General features: G+C 38.8%; 1 protein-coding gene across 1 annotated transcript in view; it reads left to right on the forward strand.

Annotated features, from left to right (window-relative positions):
- SYNE2 (spectrin repeat containing nuclear envelope protein 2) overlaps positions 1-15,765 on the forward strand; it is a 273,877-nt gene that overhangs the window by 81,672 nt on the left and 176,440 nt on the right. Inside the window, exons 36-38 of the mRNA XM_049770287.1 lie at positions 367-676; positions 3,291-3,455; positions 5,892-6,233. Coding sequence (XP_049626244.1) covers positions 367-676; positions 3,291-3,455; positions 5,892-6,233 — 817 coding nt within the window. The remainder of the gene's footprint in view (positions 1-366; positions 677-3,290; positions 3,456-5,891; positions 6,234-15,765) is intronic.

Raw genomic sequence — 15,765 nt, forward strand, 5'->3', positions numbered from 1 at the left:
GCCTGCCAGAGCGATTTCTGAGCACAGAGCCAGGAGTAACCCCTAATAGCTGCTGGGTGTGACCCAAAAAACAAAAAGAAAATAAAATAAAAACAGGATATAGTTGTATTTCTCATTGAAATAGAAATTATTAAGGAGTCTTAGGTCAGATGATGTTACAGCAATAATTTCGTAATATTACAAATATCTCTTGATTTCTGAGTTAGCCCTAGTGCAATTTAGTATGTTGTTCTGCTCAGTCTAAAATTAAGGTACTTTTGTGTTGTTCTAATGATTTTATGGTAATGTGCATGGCATTATAACAGGTAAAAGCCCACTCCATTTTTCAAATGTCATTTCATTTGTAAACTATTTTGTTCAATTTAGCCATCAAGAAAAACTTATGTTAGAAGGAGAGAAGTATCTACAAAGTAAGGAGGATCTGAGACTAATGCTGACAAAACTGAAAAGGAAGCAGGAAGTGGGGTTTGCACTACAGAATGGTTTGCAGGAGAAGAAAGCTCAACTCCAAATTTATAAGAAATTCCTCAAGAAAGCCCAAGATTTGACATCCCTGATAAAGGAATTAAAATCTCAAGGAAATTACCTTTTAGAGTGTACTAAAAACCCCAACTTTAGTGAGGAGCCTTGGTTGGAAATCAAGCACCTACATGAAAGTCTTCTTGAGCAATTGCAGGTAAATTGATCAAAATTATTTTTTTGTGTGTGGTTTTTGGGTCACACCCGGCAGTGCTCAAGGGTTATTCCTGGCTCCATGCTCAGAAATTGCTCCTGGCAGGCACAGGGGACCATATGGGACACCGGGATTTGAACTGATGACCTTCTGCATGAAAGGCAAGCGCCTTACCTTCATGCTATCTCTCCGGCCCCCAAAATTAATTTTTATGTCAGTCAGAATTATAAAAGATTTGCATATAGAATTGTTTTATTTATTTTGAAGATTAAAACCTTTAAGTTGCATTTTGTTCGTTTGGGGAAATGCCCCATAGCACACAGAGTACTCCCAGATTGGATTTTGAGGGTCATTGCTAGTGTTGTTCGGGGATTGAATCTTCAGAGATTGAGCCCTCAGTGCCAGGGATTTAATTTACTTGCAAAGCATTCACTCATCCCTTTGAGCTATCACTTGGCCTGTATTATTTTTAGATAAAAATACTAACTCTCCCCCCCAAAAAAAATAAAATAAAAACTTTTTATTCAAAGAAAAAAATACTAACTCTCCAATCAATAAATAACAATAAAAAATACTAATGCTTCTAGAAACCAGACAATTACAGAGCCTAAGGCACTTGCTTTGCACCTGGCAGACCCCATTTCAATCTTTGGTGCCACAGATAGTCCCCTAAACACCACCAGGAATGAGTCCTAAACATAAAGTCAAGGGTCTTTATTAGTATACCTTGCATCTGGGTACTGCAAGGTGTGGCCCACTCTGTCCCCTAACTCCAAGCCTGTTCTTCAGACTGGAATCACTCCAATCTGTTTTGTTGTATGTGTGTGTGGTTTTTGTTTGTTTTGTTTGTTTGTTTTTGAGCCACACCCAGTGATGCTCAAGGATTACTCCTGGCTCTGTGCTCAGAAATCACTCCTGGCTTGGGGGACCATATGGGACACTGGGGGATCAAACCACAATCTATTCTAGGTAAAGTGTGTGCAAGACAAAGTTCTACCACTTGTACCACCACTCCAGCTCCTGTAGTGTGTGTGTGTGTATGTGTGTGTTTTAAAGACTTGACCATTGGGTATTACCTCCTGATAATGCTATTTGTCTCTTTGAAGCTCCTTTTTTCAGGAGTATGGGGATTTAAAATTTTGTAAGCATCTCTATGAAGGATCACAATGGTCAAAATTGTTAAAATTAACTTTACAGTCATCCATGTATCCTCTTATCCCTTTCCTATGTATCCATCCATCATCTATGTATTGTAATAGCTTAGAACTGTTATTTCATTAAATCCTTCTACCACTGGCTCTCCTTTGAGTCTTTCCACATGACCTACAGTAAGAGAGATATGAGATCAAATGCCAGCTTTTCATGAGGGCATATGTTCTCTTAGAGAAGTGTTTGTAATTCTTTGCTCACTGTAGCCATATCAATACAAGGATTTCCTGGTTTACAAATACTCCTAATCCAGATCTCAGAAGTTGGGTAGGGGTATACAGCTGTTTAGCTCTGAGTTATTCAGTTGGAACTTCGGATGCTGAAAGGTGATATAGCTAGTAAGGTGTTTGCCTTTCATGTGATTGATCCAGGTTCAATCTCTGGCATCATATACGCCAGAATTATCCCTGAGCACTACCAGGTTTGTTCCAACACCCTACTCCACCAAAAAAAAGTTTCAAGTTTTTGTATCAGATGTTATCACCTTATATATATTTTTTGTATTTCTTTTTAAAAAAGAGAACATTTTGATATTCTTGCTCAGTAATTAAGGTGATTTTTTCCTAATATTTAATTTTTAAATTTTATTTTTAGGAGAGAAGGATGGGGTTCAGTTAATCTCAGTGTCATACCCAAGTGTGGTACTTTGTTTTAATAAGATAATTAGAGAGCTGCTTTATTGTCAATGTTTATTTGATAGTATAATGCCACCATTTTGTCTCATAAACTTTTTGGCAAATAACTTATCTTTAAGAATAAAATGAGGGCCTGGAGAGATATCACAGTGGCATTTGCCTTGCAAGCAGCCGATCCAGGACCAAAGGTGGTTGGTTCGAATCCCGGTGTCCCATATGGTCCCCCATGCCAGCCAAGAGCTATTTCTGAGCAGACAACCAGGAGTAACCCCTGAGCACCACCGGGTGTGGCCCCAAAACAAACAAACAAACAAACAAATAAAAAAACAAAAAAAAAGAATAAAATGAAGTCAAGGAAGCACAAGACAAGCACATCTGATTTTGCTGCTTCATTTGGGGTAAAGGAAGTGGAAATTTTCAGTTGCCTCAAATACTAAAATCTTTCAAAAGTCTGGATAATTTAGGCCATATATCTGTTTCAAGATTGAACCTCCTCAAACAAGACTTTATAAAGTATTCAACTATGTTATAACTTTAATTGTTTTATTTTTGACTTTGTTTTATTTGGGAGTCCCCCCCAAAACTGTTGGGAATATTCAGGGGATCATTCAGTTCAAGGGACCATAAGATGCTGAGAATTGAATGTGGGGTTCTAATGCAAAACATAGGCTCTGGTCCTTTGAGCTATCTCTCCAGTCTTGAATTTAAATATTTCCTAAGTGAGAACATTTGGAAAGAAAAATTTACTTATTATCAGTGGTTTTCTTTTTTAGGATTCTGTGCAAAAATTGGAAGGTCATGTTGAAGAACACAACTCATACGAGGTCTGTATCACAGAACTCAATGCTGCCCTGGATAATATCACCGAGGGGCTTCTCAGTTTGTCTGAAACGTCTCTGGATCAACCGGCAGTTGAAGATAAACTTCAGAAACTTCAGGTATTTATTAATGTTCTAAACATAACCAACATTTAAAAATATCACTATTCATAGCATCTCTTTTTTAATTTATGACATGATTTAATAGTGTCTTCTGCCAGTAATTTAATTTTGCCATCCTATTCAGATGAGTATTTGATAGTCTAATTGAAAATAAAAACAACAAAGAATTTCTTTAGTGATAATTTTATAATTTGAGTAGACATCCAACCCTCTTCATCCTCAGAGTCCATTCCACCATGACCATTCTTCCATCTTGTTTCATTCCTGATCATTGTTTCAGAGATGACAGACTGTCCCTCCAGGAAATCCTAGATAGTCAAAAGATGCAGCTAATGCAGATGACAGAGTGGGAAGGATTTCATGTTTTACTTCTCATTATGAATGGATGAGAGATGCATAATTTCAATTTACTAATTTTCATGACTTTCCCTAGAAAGTAGAGCTTTCACCAGATGTAGTGCTTCTGTAATTCTTACTTGTTCTCTCCCATAAGACCTAGCCACATTCAGTTAAGGTTGAAGCTCTTTCCTTACCTCACAGCATCCTTCCTTGCATTCTCACTGGCTGTGCAACAGACTTGGGTTGTGTCTTCCAGAAGAAAACAAAATAGAGTATTTTTTTCCATCTACTTCTTGTGCAATTCCTTAACTCGAGATTTCCTGGGATGCAGCCCATGACAGTGGTGCTGTGTAAACTGAGAAGAGAATCTCTTCCTTTTAGGGACATGGGAATAGAGTTAAAATCCTCTAGAAAGCCAGAAACTGGGACAGAGCTGCCTCCCTGTTCAGTAGTGATGATTTACTAAATTCTGGGGCTCATTATGTTCAAGGCACTGTTTGGTTGACACAGTTACTGAGAGAGTAGAAGACACAGGCTTCATGGAGCAGGAGCTACAACTCTGACCTTAATCTGCTGAGCGGTTTTTCCAACACCTATTAGGTAGTTTTTGAGGCTGACAATTATATGTAATTGGGCAGGCTCAATAAATGTCTTCTAGTCTCCTTCCATTTCTTCACCCTTAGACTCCTTACTGAGAAGTAAGCTTTTCCTCTGAAATGTCTTCTCTATCTCTTTAGGCTTCTACATCAGGAACTTGGGAATCTTTGTCTAATCTCTCTAATTTCGTCAGACTCAGGTGCTATTTCTTTCACCTCTGGACTATCTCTACAATTTAGCTCTCTCTTGTTCCTCTATCATTTCTGCTTGCAATGGGGCCTCTTCTCTTGGATCCCCCACACTAGGCTTCCAGATGGGCTACCTGCCTGCCATGTCATGCTCTAATGCATGTTCTCTGTAGTTACCCTCAATCTGTCTAAAATGGAATTATGGAACTTTCTTCCCCCAGCTTTAAATGTGTTGATGACCTACACATAGTTGTTAGCATGAAAATTTTCATGTATTTTTATGATTGTCTGTTTATCTTGTTTCTGACAGCAGTTTCTTATTCATTTTCTTATTTATCAAAGTCTCTCCTAATACTTCTGTTATTTGAATGAACAAATAACTATTATATGAACCAGATAGCAGAATGATTTAAAAATCTTCTATAGTGCACACATAAACTTTAAGGCATTTTTTATTTCATTGGTAGCATCACTAGTTTCTATAGTACCTCAGTTTTTTTGGAGTTCTCAAGTTAACCTTATTTATTTATGTGTTTAGTAAATATTGTTTGAACTTCTGCTATAAATTACGATAATGTACTAAATATATTTAAAGTTTTGCTGAGTGAGTGGCAACTCTAGATTAATGTGGACACATTTAAAACTATTCTTTTGTTTTTCTTTTTCTTTTTTTTTTGGGGGGGGGGGTCACAACCGGCAGCACTCAGGGGTTACTCCTGGCTCCATGCTCAGAATTTGCTCCTGGCAGGCTCCTGGGATGCCGGGATTTGAACCAATGACCTTCTGCATGAAAAACAAATGCCTTACCTCCATGCTATCTCTCTGGCCCGTTCATTTGTTTTTCAATGTTTGCAGTTAGGGTGTGCTTTTTTCTGAGGGGAAAGGGTTGTTAGAATCACATCAGCATGCTCAGGAGCTATTCCTGCCTCTATTCATTGGTCACTCCTGGCAGTGCCCGGTAACCCCAAACACTACCAGGGATTGATCTAGGGTTGATCACCTCTGTGGAATCTCTCCGGCAAGGGAGTAACTCATTGCTTCGAATACCTTTTGTATCCCAGGTGCTGTTATAAAGATTGTCTTTTTATTACTCTTCAGAACTTTAAATTTTTATAGACTTTTAGAATTTGATCTGTGATGCTGCATTGGTTTTAATTTCACTCCAAGTTTATCTTTGTGATATGCGTTGATATGTTTCAAATATAGAGATTTACATTTGTGAATGTGTTGTGATTTACAAAAGCCAATCAATCTCTTGTTGCAACTGAATGGGGCGACGTTGTTGATGATTTTTCTCTCCTGCTCACAGGAACTAGAGATAAGACTCAGCTCACAAGATGGCCCATTAAAGAAGAGTTTAGCCTTAGCAAAATCCATTGCACCAAATACATCTTCAGCAGGACAGAAGATTATTAAAGACGATATACAATCACTTGAGGGTAAACAAAAAGATTTGGAAAATAGAATTCAGAGTGCTAAGCAGGAGACAGAAACTCTTCTCAATAGCCTGCTCCAATCAAAATGCTCCACAGAAAAGAAAGAAAAGTTTCATCTGGCAAGTGGAGCCAAGCAGGTCACTTCAGAGGGGCAAGCGTCCTCTGAGGACTCAGCTGCTCTGGGAAAGTTGAAGGAAGGCCGGGAAATCAAGGCGGTAAGTGTCTTGATTGCATCCTAAGACAGCACATCTGAGCGCCAAGAGGTGTGGAGCTCTGAAAGGAGGGTCGAGAAGCAAGCCTCCTGATTTTATAATTAAGCCCTCAATGTACTGGCTCTTACGGACGCCCACTTCTGCTAAGAGCTCTTAGCAAACCCTCCAGGATTTCAGTGGGGATATATTACTGTGAAGTTAAAATGTCAGTCATCAATTTAGGCTTGTTATTCTCTCCGGTATGTAATCAGATATGGTCAAGAACACAAAGGCAAAATAGAAAAGGCAAAAGAAAAAATGTTCTTTTACCTGTTTTCTTAGAAAAATCTCAGCTTCTCTGTCTCTGTCTCTTTCTGTCAATTTTATAATGAAATCAGAGACTGAACAGACAGGTCTCTTTTTTCTTCTTTTGTCAATCCTGCACTGCAAGTGTATTTTTAATGTTGTCAGGTAAGTTGATGTGAGATGGTCAACAGTATTCAGGCTCCTAACTTCTCCTGGGAAGGAGAAGAAAAACAATAGTATTTTGTTTTTATTCTAAATAATCAAATATGGGGCCAGAGCAGTAGAGCAGTGGTAGGGCGTTGCCTTGTATGTGGCTGATCTAGGACAGACTGTGGTTTGATCCCCTGCCATCCCATATGGTCCCCTGAGCCAGGAGCAATTTCTGAGTGCATAGCCAGGAGTAACCGCTGAGCACCACCGGGTGCGGGCCAAAAACCAATAAATAAATAAATAATCAAATATGTACAGTTTCCTTTGCTTTTTCGTAAGTTAGAGATTGATATGGAAAAGGCACAGGTGCCATCCAGTAAATTGTATTTGAGAGGTTTCACCGTTGCAACTGGGCTTAGCAACTCTTAAGCCCATCTTCTCTAGTGAGACAGTAGTGCAGGTTAGACTGTTCAGGTGTGAATTTTCTTCAGCTTTTTATTGATTCAAAACCAATAGGAATTTAAAAAAAGCCCACCCACTTCTCTTATCTTAATAATAAAAGTAACTAAAGTGTTATGGAACCACATAAAGTTTTTTACATCATGTAAAAGAATGGAGCAGCCTCTGGCATTCAGATATTTCTTATAAAATTCTACAATGTTGGATATTGCTATGGCAATTTGTCTTAAACAATTAAGACAAATTGGGGTGAGACTTGAGGTTACACATATGAAAGAACCTTTCATTAGAGTAATTTAAAGAGCAATAGATCAAAGCTAGAGAGATAGTACAATGGGTCAAGTGTCTGCCTTGCATTAAATTGACCCTAGTTAGGTCCCTAGTGCCCTAGATGGTCCCCAAGTGATCCCAAAACACAAAGTCATGAATAAACCCTGAACTCTGTGGCCCAATCCAAAAGCAAAATTAACAACAACAACAACAACAACAATAACAACAGCAACAATATAAAGAACAATAGATCATTGAAAACGAAATTACCAGAGTGTTTTCATTAAGGCAATTTCTAAGAGGGACTTAGAATGAAAGACATTGCTAACACAAGTTGTCTATTAGTTAAAATAGATTCCCCAAACCAATTTTAATTGCTAACTTAAGAGTATATAGAACATAACAAAAAACTTAACCCAGTAGTAATAATTTTAAGAGTATCTTGGAGGGACCAGAGAGATAGCACAGTGGTAGGGCATTTGCTTGCTCGCAGCCAACCCAGGACGGACGGTGGTTCAAATCCCAGAATCCCATATGTTCTCCCGAGTCAGCCAGGAGCAATTTCAGAGTGCAAAGCCAGGAGTAACCCCTAATTGCCCCGGATGTAACCCAAAAACCAAACCAAAAAATATAAAGAGTATGTTGGAAATGATAAAGGTATTAATACAATAATAATTTTAATTTATTGAGCATTGACTCAATCTTAAATGTTATCTTTTTAGCATTGTGTACTTCATTAAAAAGATTATTATCTTTTTAAATCAGAGCAGATGAAAGATTCTTACTCAAGTAATCTTCACAAGTCTGGATTACTAGAGGCGTATGTGTGTGTGTGTGTGGTTTTTTGGTCACACCCAGTGTGTGTGTGTTTGTGTGTGTGTGTGTGTATGTGGTTTTTTGGTCACACCCAGCAGCGCCCAGAGGTTACTCCTGGCTCTATGCTCAGAAATCGCTCCTGGCAGGCTTGGGGTACCATATGGATGCCAGAATTCGAACCACCGTTCTTCTGCATGCAAGACAAATGCCCCACCTCCTTGCTATCTCTCTGGCCCCTACTAGAGGCTATTTTAAATTTTTTCTGTGTGTGTTTTCTCTCTTTCTCCTGCTTTGCCTTTTAAAATTTGTTTTATGTGTTATTATGCACACACATCCACCCCCCCCCCACACACACACCTCATGGCAGTATTCAGGAACTACTCTGGCTCTGTGCATTCAGGTCATTCCTGGCAGTTTCTGAGGATGGGAACCATATTGTGTTGTTGAACTTGGGTGGACCTTCTACTTGCAAAGCATGTAATCAGCCCATTGAAGTATATTTCCAACCTCTGAATTTCACACTGAATTTTTTTTTTAAATTTTTGGGCCACACCCGGTGATACTCAGGGGTTACTCCTGGCTATGCACTCAGAAATCACTCCTGGCTCAGGGAACTATATGGGAGGCCTGGTGATCGAACTGTGGTCTGTCCGGGGTCAGCCGTGTGCAAGGCAAACACCCTACTGCTACGCCATCGCTCCGGCCCCAACAGACATTTTTTTTAAGACATTCATTTGTTTTTTGTGTTTTTTTTGGAGGGGGGGTGTCACACCCGGCATTGTTCAGGGGTTACTCCTGACTCTCTGCTCAGAAATTGCTCCTGGCAGGCTTGGGAGACCCTATGGGATGCCATATGGGATTCTAACCACCGTCCTTTTGCATGCAAAATGCAAATGCCCTACCTCCATGCTATCTCTCTGGATCCCATTCTTTTATATTTTTTAGCTTTTTTTGTTGTTTGGTTGGTGCTGGGCTTGCACTTTTGCTGTGGTGCCAGGGGTTCATGCACTGCAAAGTTTGCATATCAGTGCTAACTAATGATTACTTATGCCAACCTGGGGTGATGCCAGCTGGTGAGCATGCCAAGTATTGCACCCTACCTCCGAATCTCTTCCCTATCCTCCAAACTTTTCCTTTATATCACTCTTTATTTGGGGGGCACACTCAGTGATGCTCAGGGACTACTTCTGGCTCTGCACTCAGAATCGCTCCTGGCTCGGGGGATCATATGGGATGTTGGGGGATTGAACCGTGGTCTGTCCTAGGATAGCTGCGTGCAAGACAAATGCCTTGCCACTGCGCCACCGCTCTGGCCCCTTTATGTCACTTTTTAACTATAATAAATTGCATTGGTATTGGAGTTTTATTCCAAGTGTAATTGTGCTTCTCAAATTTCATAGATATATTTAAAACCAATTTTATTCATTTTATTGTATTATTATTTCAAGTGACCTTCCAAGCAGTTGCTCTTGGGGAGGTCACTCCCAGTGATACTCAGCCAATCAGGCTGGATAGCTCAATGCTTGGGCCTAACAATGTGATGTTCTGGGCTTAACAGTTTTGGGTGCCATCATTGGTACCCCTGTTGTGCTCAGGGCGGACAAAGGCCACATCCGGCAGTGCTAGTGGACCATGTGGCTCCATGGTTGGAACTCAAGTCTCTCTGCATTCAAGACATATGATCCTAGCCATTGAGCTCTCTCCCAGCCCCAAAGCTCCAGCCCTTTATGCTGTCTTTTATTTTATTTTTAGTTTTGGGGTCACACACGGCAGCACTTAGGGGTTACTCCTGGCTCTATGCTCAGAAATCACTCCTGGTAGGCTCTGGAGACCATATGGGATGCCGGGATTTGAACCACTATCCTTCTGCATGCAAGGCAAATGCCCTACCTTCATGCTATCTCTCCAGCCCCTGTACTGTCTTTTAAATGTAAGAGAATATTTTAGATTTAGGTCTCTGGCTAACTTTCCATATTATCAAAAATATTAAAACTGACCTAGAGTTAAAATAAATTTCACAGAATGCAGTCTAAAGTTTTAGGTGCTTATAGGTGCTTACAGACCAACAACATACTGGAGAATTTTATAGAGATGATTTCCTGAGCGTTTTTAAACATGGAAAGAACTGCCTTTTCTCTTCTCACGTTTTCCTGGAGGGTAAGTGAAGTGGCAAATTAAGATGAGCAGAAGTGAGGGCTGCTGGATCACAAGTGAAATCCTATGCCATTCTAAGATCTCCAGAGGCTAGAAAAATTAACAGTATCTAAATGCTAAGAGAAGAAGTAAAGATCAATATTTTTCCCTATGTGCTTCCTCCTGTACACAGCAAAACTGAGCAACTCATTAGCTGGACTTAGATACTACTTAAAGACGGACTGATGGGGCCAGAGCTCTCATAGTACAGTGGCTAGTACGCTTGCCTTGCACATGGTCGACCTGGGTTCGATCCCAGGCATTCCATTTGGTTTCCTAACCCCTCAAGGAGTGAGTGATTCCTGAGCATAGAGCCAGTAGTAAGTAGTTTTGCCTAGTGTGGCTCCCCCTAAAATTAACCAAACACAAAAATAAATATGTTGTCTGAAACTAGCTGGTGAGCTGCTCAGTAGAAGAAGAAAGGGAAGATTAGATGAGCTAAGAAGGCACAAAGATTTGATATCTGTCTTCTCCATTGATAGGATCTTTTTCAAATATTTTTTTTGGTTTTTGGGTTTTGGTTCTGGGGTCACACCAGTGGTGTTCAGGGATTACTCCTGGCTCTGCATTCAAATATTGCTCCTGGAAGGCTCAGGGGGCCATATGGGTTGCTGGGAATCGAACCTGTGTCCATTCTGGGTTGGCTACATGCAAGGCAAATGATTACCATTGTGTTATCACTCCGGTCTCTTTTCCAAATCTTTTTTTTTTTTAATATGAGATGATTGCATATACATCTCTCTTTTCCATGTCTCTGAGGATGCTCTCATAAAATTAACCTTTTGCCAAAGAGGTATTTTGGAGGTGGCAGAGTTTTGCTCCCTCTCAATTAGTCAGGTAAAACTGACTTTAACTTTGTGTTCATAAAGGGAGATTATTAAAAGGAAGAACAGGTAAATGAATACATACTTAATGTATAATTTTTCTAAAAAAAAGTCACAAAGAAAATTACAACTTAATTGGCATTGCATGATCTTTCTTGCTCCATTTTTCCTGTCAACCTACATGACATAATTGATTTTGAAAACTATTTGTCTATAATTACTTCTTGAATTTCCTTGTCATTGGGTATAATTATTAGTATGTCTGAATCTTTTTTTCCCAAGTATTTCTGAGAATTTATAAAGTCTGTCTAAAAGGGCACCCATAGACAACTCCCTGCTGTTAGATCATACATACAGACACACCATTTGTGGTATTCGGTTATGGGTTCATCACCAAGAAAGAACAAGTGGGGTAGGTACTAGAACAGGAAGGAAAGCTACCTTCCAGAGGAAGATGGGGTAAATGATGTTTCTGATGGTGGCTATCCAGGAATATTTGGGGGGAAATACTTGTAATATAACATATAAAGTTGAATCATGTGTCAACTCTGTTTTTGAAGTATACTTATTTTCTTTGTAGTGGCCAGCAGGGGAGCATTGCTTCTTACTCTAGTTTCACAGTCTAAGATTTATTGTATTATAGGACAGGTGTTTTTACACAGTTGGTGCTTTCATATCTGCAAGCAGTATGCCTTTGGGAATATTCTCCAAAATCTAGAATCTTAAACTGAGAGAGAGAAACCCTGGATAATTTCTGGCCTTTTCTTGTATTTTAGGTGAAGAATTTAAATTCTTCATAATAGCAGAGCTGAGACTAGACCTCTTAAGCATCCTCTACCCAGTCTGATGCCCTTAGCTTTACCCACCATTTGCCCAAACCTAGCATGTTCAGTGATAGAATGGTGATTTTCTGCTTTAAATTAATTATTGTTGGTTTGGGGATTAGTTTTGTTCTTGTTTGTTTTGTTTTGGAGCCACATCTGGTAGAGATCAGGGCTTACTCCTGTCCCTGAATTCAGCAATCACTGCTGGCAATATGTGGGGGACTATATGTGGTGCCAGGGATCAAACCTGGGTTGACTTTGTGCAAAGCAAACATACTACCAGCTGCACCATTGCTTTGGCCTCTTCAAATTTATCACTGACTTAAAATGTTTAAGTTTGCTCACAGGTTTTATATGTGTACTTACTACAATGTTTAAAAGCTATACTTTGCCTGAAGTTTGTGCCCCTTCATAAAGTTTTTTTTTAAAGAAGGACATTTCAGGAGCAGTGGGGAGAGGAAAGAATTAGATGCCTGAGAGTTGACAGTCACTCACAGCTCAGGAGAGGCTGTGAATTCACTGGACCAGCAACTCTAGAATAGGGCCTTGAAAAACTTATGCCCTGGATAAACCAGAAAAATTTATAACACAAAGGAAGGCCTGAATGAGCTTGTAGCTACAGATGTGAAGAAAAATCTCCTGTGAGAAATCAAACCTAAATCTGTACTTGAGTTGGTTCAAACAGAAATGAATATAAATCTTTCTCTTTCGATCTCTTTATTTCCTCATCTCTCCCTCCATCACCTTCTTCAGCCTTCTTCCCATATGCTTAAGATAACTAGAAGAAGCCTTAAAAAAAAGGTAAGCTTGATAAGACATATCAAATGGTGAAAAAGTTTGATGAGGGATTATTATCAACCAATCAATCATCAAAGGAACATTCTATCACAGGGAATAGTTCTCATCACTACAGAGGGAAAGTATGATAATTCAATAGTCTGAAAAATATTATACAGTAACACATAAATGGCTAATGATTCAAAAGAAGGATTTGAAGTCATAAGAAAATAATAAAACCTAAAAAATTTCAAAAAAGAATTATGTGAACCATCAACAAAAGTTTAAAATCGTCATTGAAAAATGAAAAAAAAAGGGGCCGGAGAGATAGCATGGAAGTAAGGCGTTTGCCTTTCATGCAGGAGGTCATCAGTTCGAATCCCGGCATCCCATATGGTCCCCCGTGCCTGCCAGGAGCAATTCCTGAGCCTGGAGCCAGGAATAACCCCTGAGCACTGCCAGGTGCGACCCAAAAACCACCAAAAAAAAAAAGAAAAATGAAAAAAAAAAGTCATTGAATTAAGATCATTCTAGCAAAGTTAAGCTGCAAATTTTAGACATCTTATAAAGTTAGTTAGCAAAATGATGTGCCTATGAAAATTGTCCTTAATCCAAAACAAATATAGAGGTAGAAAATACTGGAAATATTTTTAGGAGACCCAGAGATATTCTATGGAGAATTCTGATCGTCCAATAATCGGTACTGATCACACACCCTCAGAAGCAAAGGAATAGACAAATCAATAATAATAATAATACTTATTATTGTAATAATATGATAATGTAATCATACTCATCCTAAACATTATAATATAATATCCATGATCATAAGTTTATATAACTTCTGTAGGTTTCATGTCCCAGAGACAAGGAGTACCCAAAACACAAAGAACTGATTAAAAAAAAAACAACACATGGAAATGTGAAAGTAATACTAGTAAAGTAAGATTCATAAGTTCAAATATCATATGAAAAGTAACTAAGTTTTTTTTTGTTTGTTTTGCTTTGTTTTTAGGGGAAAGATATTGGGCTCTACTGGTCTATGCTCAGGGATCACTCCTGGTGGGTTCTTGGGGTCCATTTGTGGTGTCAGGAATAATGGGTTGGGCATTCGCTCTGCTTTGCATACTGCTACCCAGGTTTGATCTCTGTCATCCCATCGGGTTCCTCGACCTGTCAGAAGTAATTCCTGGGGAACAGAGCCATGAGTAAGCCCTGAGCACTGCTGATTTTATCACCCAATTCTTTTTCAAAACAGTGTGGGTGGAAAAAAAATACATTTTAAAATGATATATTAAAATACATATTAAATAATAAAATTATTTATTTTAAAATATTAAATAGGAATTAAAATGCAAAAATAACTGCAAGAATAATAATACAAGTGGAAGTGTATAAAAACATCAGTCTTTCTCAGGAGGAAGAGTTAAAAGAGATTACAGATTGGATGCAAATTATACTATACTTGCACTGTGGAAAATTGTATGTGTTGTGGGGTAAGGAGCATCTGTTTTAATTTGTTCTTTTACGAACATTTGGCTTTTTTTTTTTAACTTAAAATGAAATGTTTTAGAGGAGCATGAAAGGCAATATAAAATGCATCAAGGTGGAGATGGTTACAAAAGAATCTTCCTGGGAGCCAATCAGGACTTGAGCTCTGAGCTCTCAACAGTCTGGCAAGAGGAAAGGAAGGTTCCTTTTTGAACTTGAAATGTCCTTTTGAGGGACCCTTAGATTTTCTGCCCGAGTAGAAACATGGTTTTGGAGGGTGGTAAACGATGGTGTTCGAAGGTTTCTCAGAAAGCTCTCTCTGGCCACTAATGACAGCTTGTAAATGGCACAGTACAAATACCCTAAGTCCTCAGGTTACTGGCTATTCAGGTAAGAGAGCTCAAGGACTCTGCTTAGATTAATATTAAATGCCCCTTCCTTGGGCCTTGCATCTAGACCTTTCAGCTCAGGCCCTCTTGTTCCACTGGAAGATTTGCCGGGGCGTACAGTAAGTGATAACCATCAAATGGGGTGACTTCCTCATCTTTATCTTTTAGCAACCATGAGTGATGAGTACCAGTGGGTGATGAAGCTGTGGTGTGGTAGCGCTCTTCTCTCTTGCTGATACGCTGTCTTTTCCTCTGAGATCCATAGAGATTTTAATCATAGTTGTCATGAATAAATTGTTGGAACTGGAGGAAGTTATGTAAGGTCATTTTTAATCACTTGCAGTTTTTTTTTTTTAAAGAAGTGACTTGTGTTAGTTGCCAATTAAATACATCAAAACTAGTAATACTGAACTAGTATTATTAACTAGTTTTATTGGTATTGATAAATTCTTGCTAGCATCTTTTTTATTGAAGTCAAGTTCTTATTTCAGAATTGTTTTATATTGGTGGAGTACTTGCAAGGAGAACAGAAAGTTTATGTTTCTTGGCATACTTTTTCCTCTATTTTTAGCATAATGCTCTCTAGGTAATATTTTTTTATTTGTTTTGTTTTGGGAACATTTTCAGTAATGCTAAGGGCTTTCTCCTGGATCTGCACTCAGGGATCACTCCAGTTGGCTCATATGTGTAGCTGGATCGAACCTGAGACAGATGCATGAAAGGCAAACACCCTACCAACTATGCTATTGCTCTGGCCCCTCTAGGCAATATTTTTAACATCTAACAGTTTCCTTGTTTGGGTATGTGACATATTCACAAACTTACTACCACAAAGATTTTACTGACATGATATGACATTACAAAATTATGTTATATAGATATTCCTCACTTAACGACCAAGTTCCGTTTCAAAGACTTGGTCATTAAGTGAATTGGTCCTGATGTGAGGAACTGCATTACTGTATATGGTAGTACAGTATATGCAGAGTACTTGACAAGATAGTATTCTGAATAAGTAAAATAACAAGAAAGATCAAACTGAAAACTTCCACTTGTT

This window comes from Suncus etruscus, chromosome 3 (assembly GCF_024139225.1).
Source record: "Suncus etruscus isolate mSunEtr1 chromosome 3, mSunEtr1.pri.cur, whole genome shotgun sequence".
In the NCBI taxonomy this organism is placed as follows: domain Eukaryota; kingdom Metazoa; phylum Chordata; class Mammalia; order Eulipotyphla; family Soricidae; genus Suncus; species Suncus etruscus.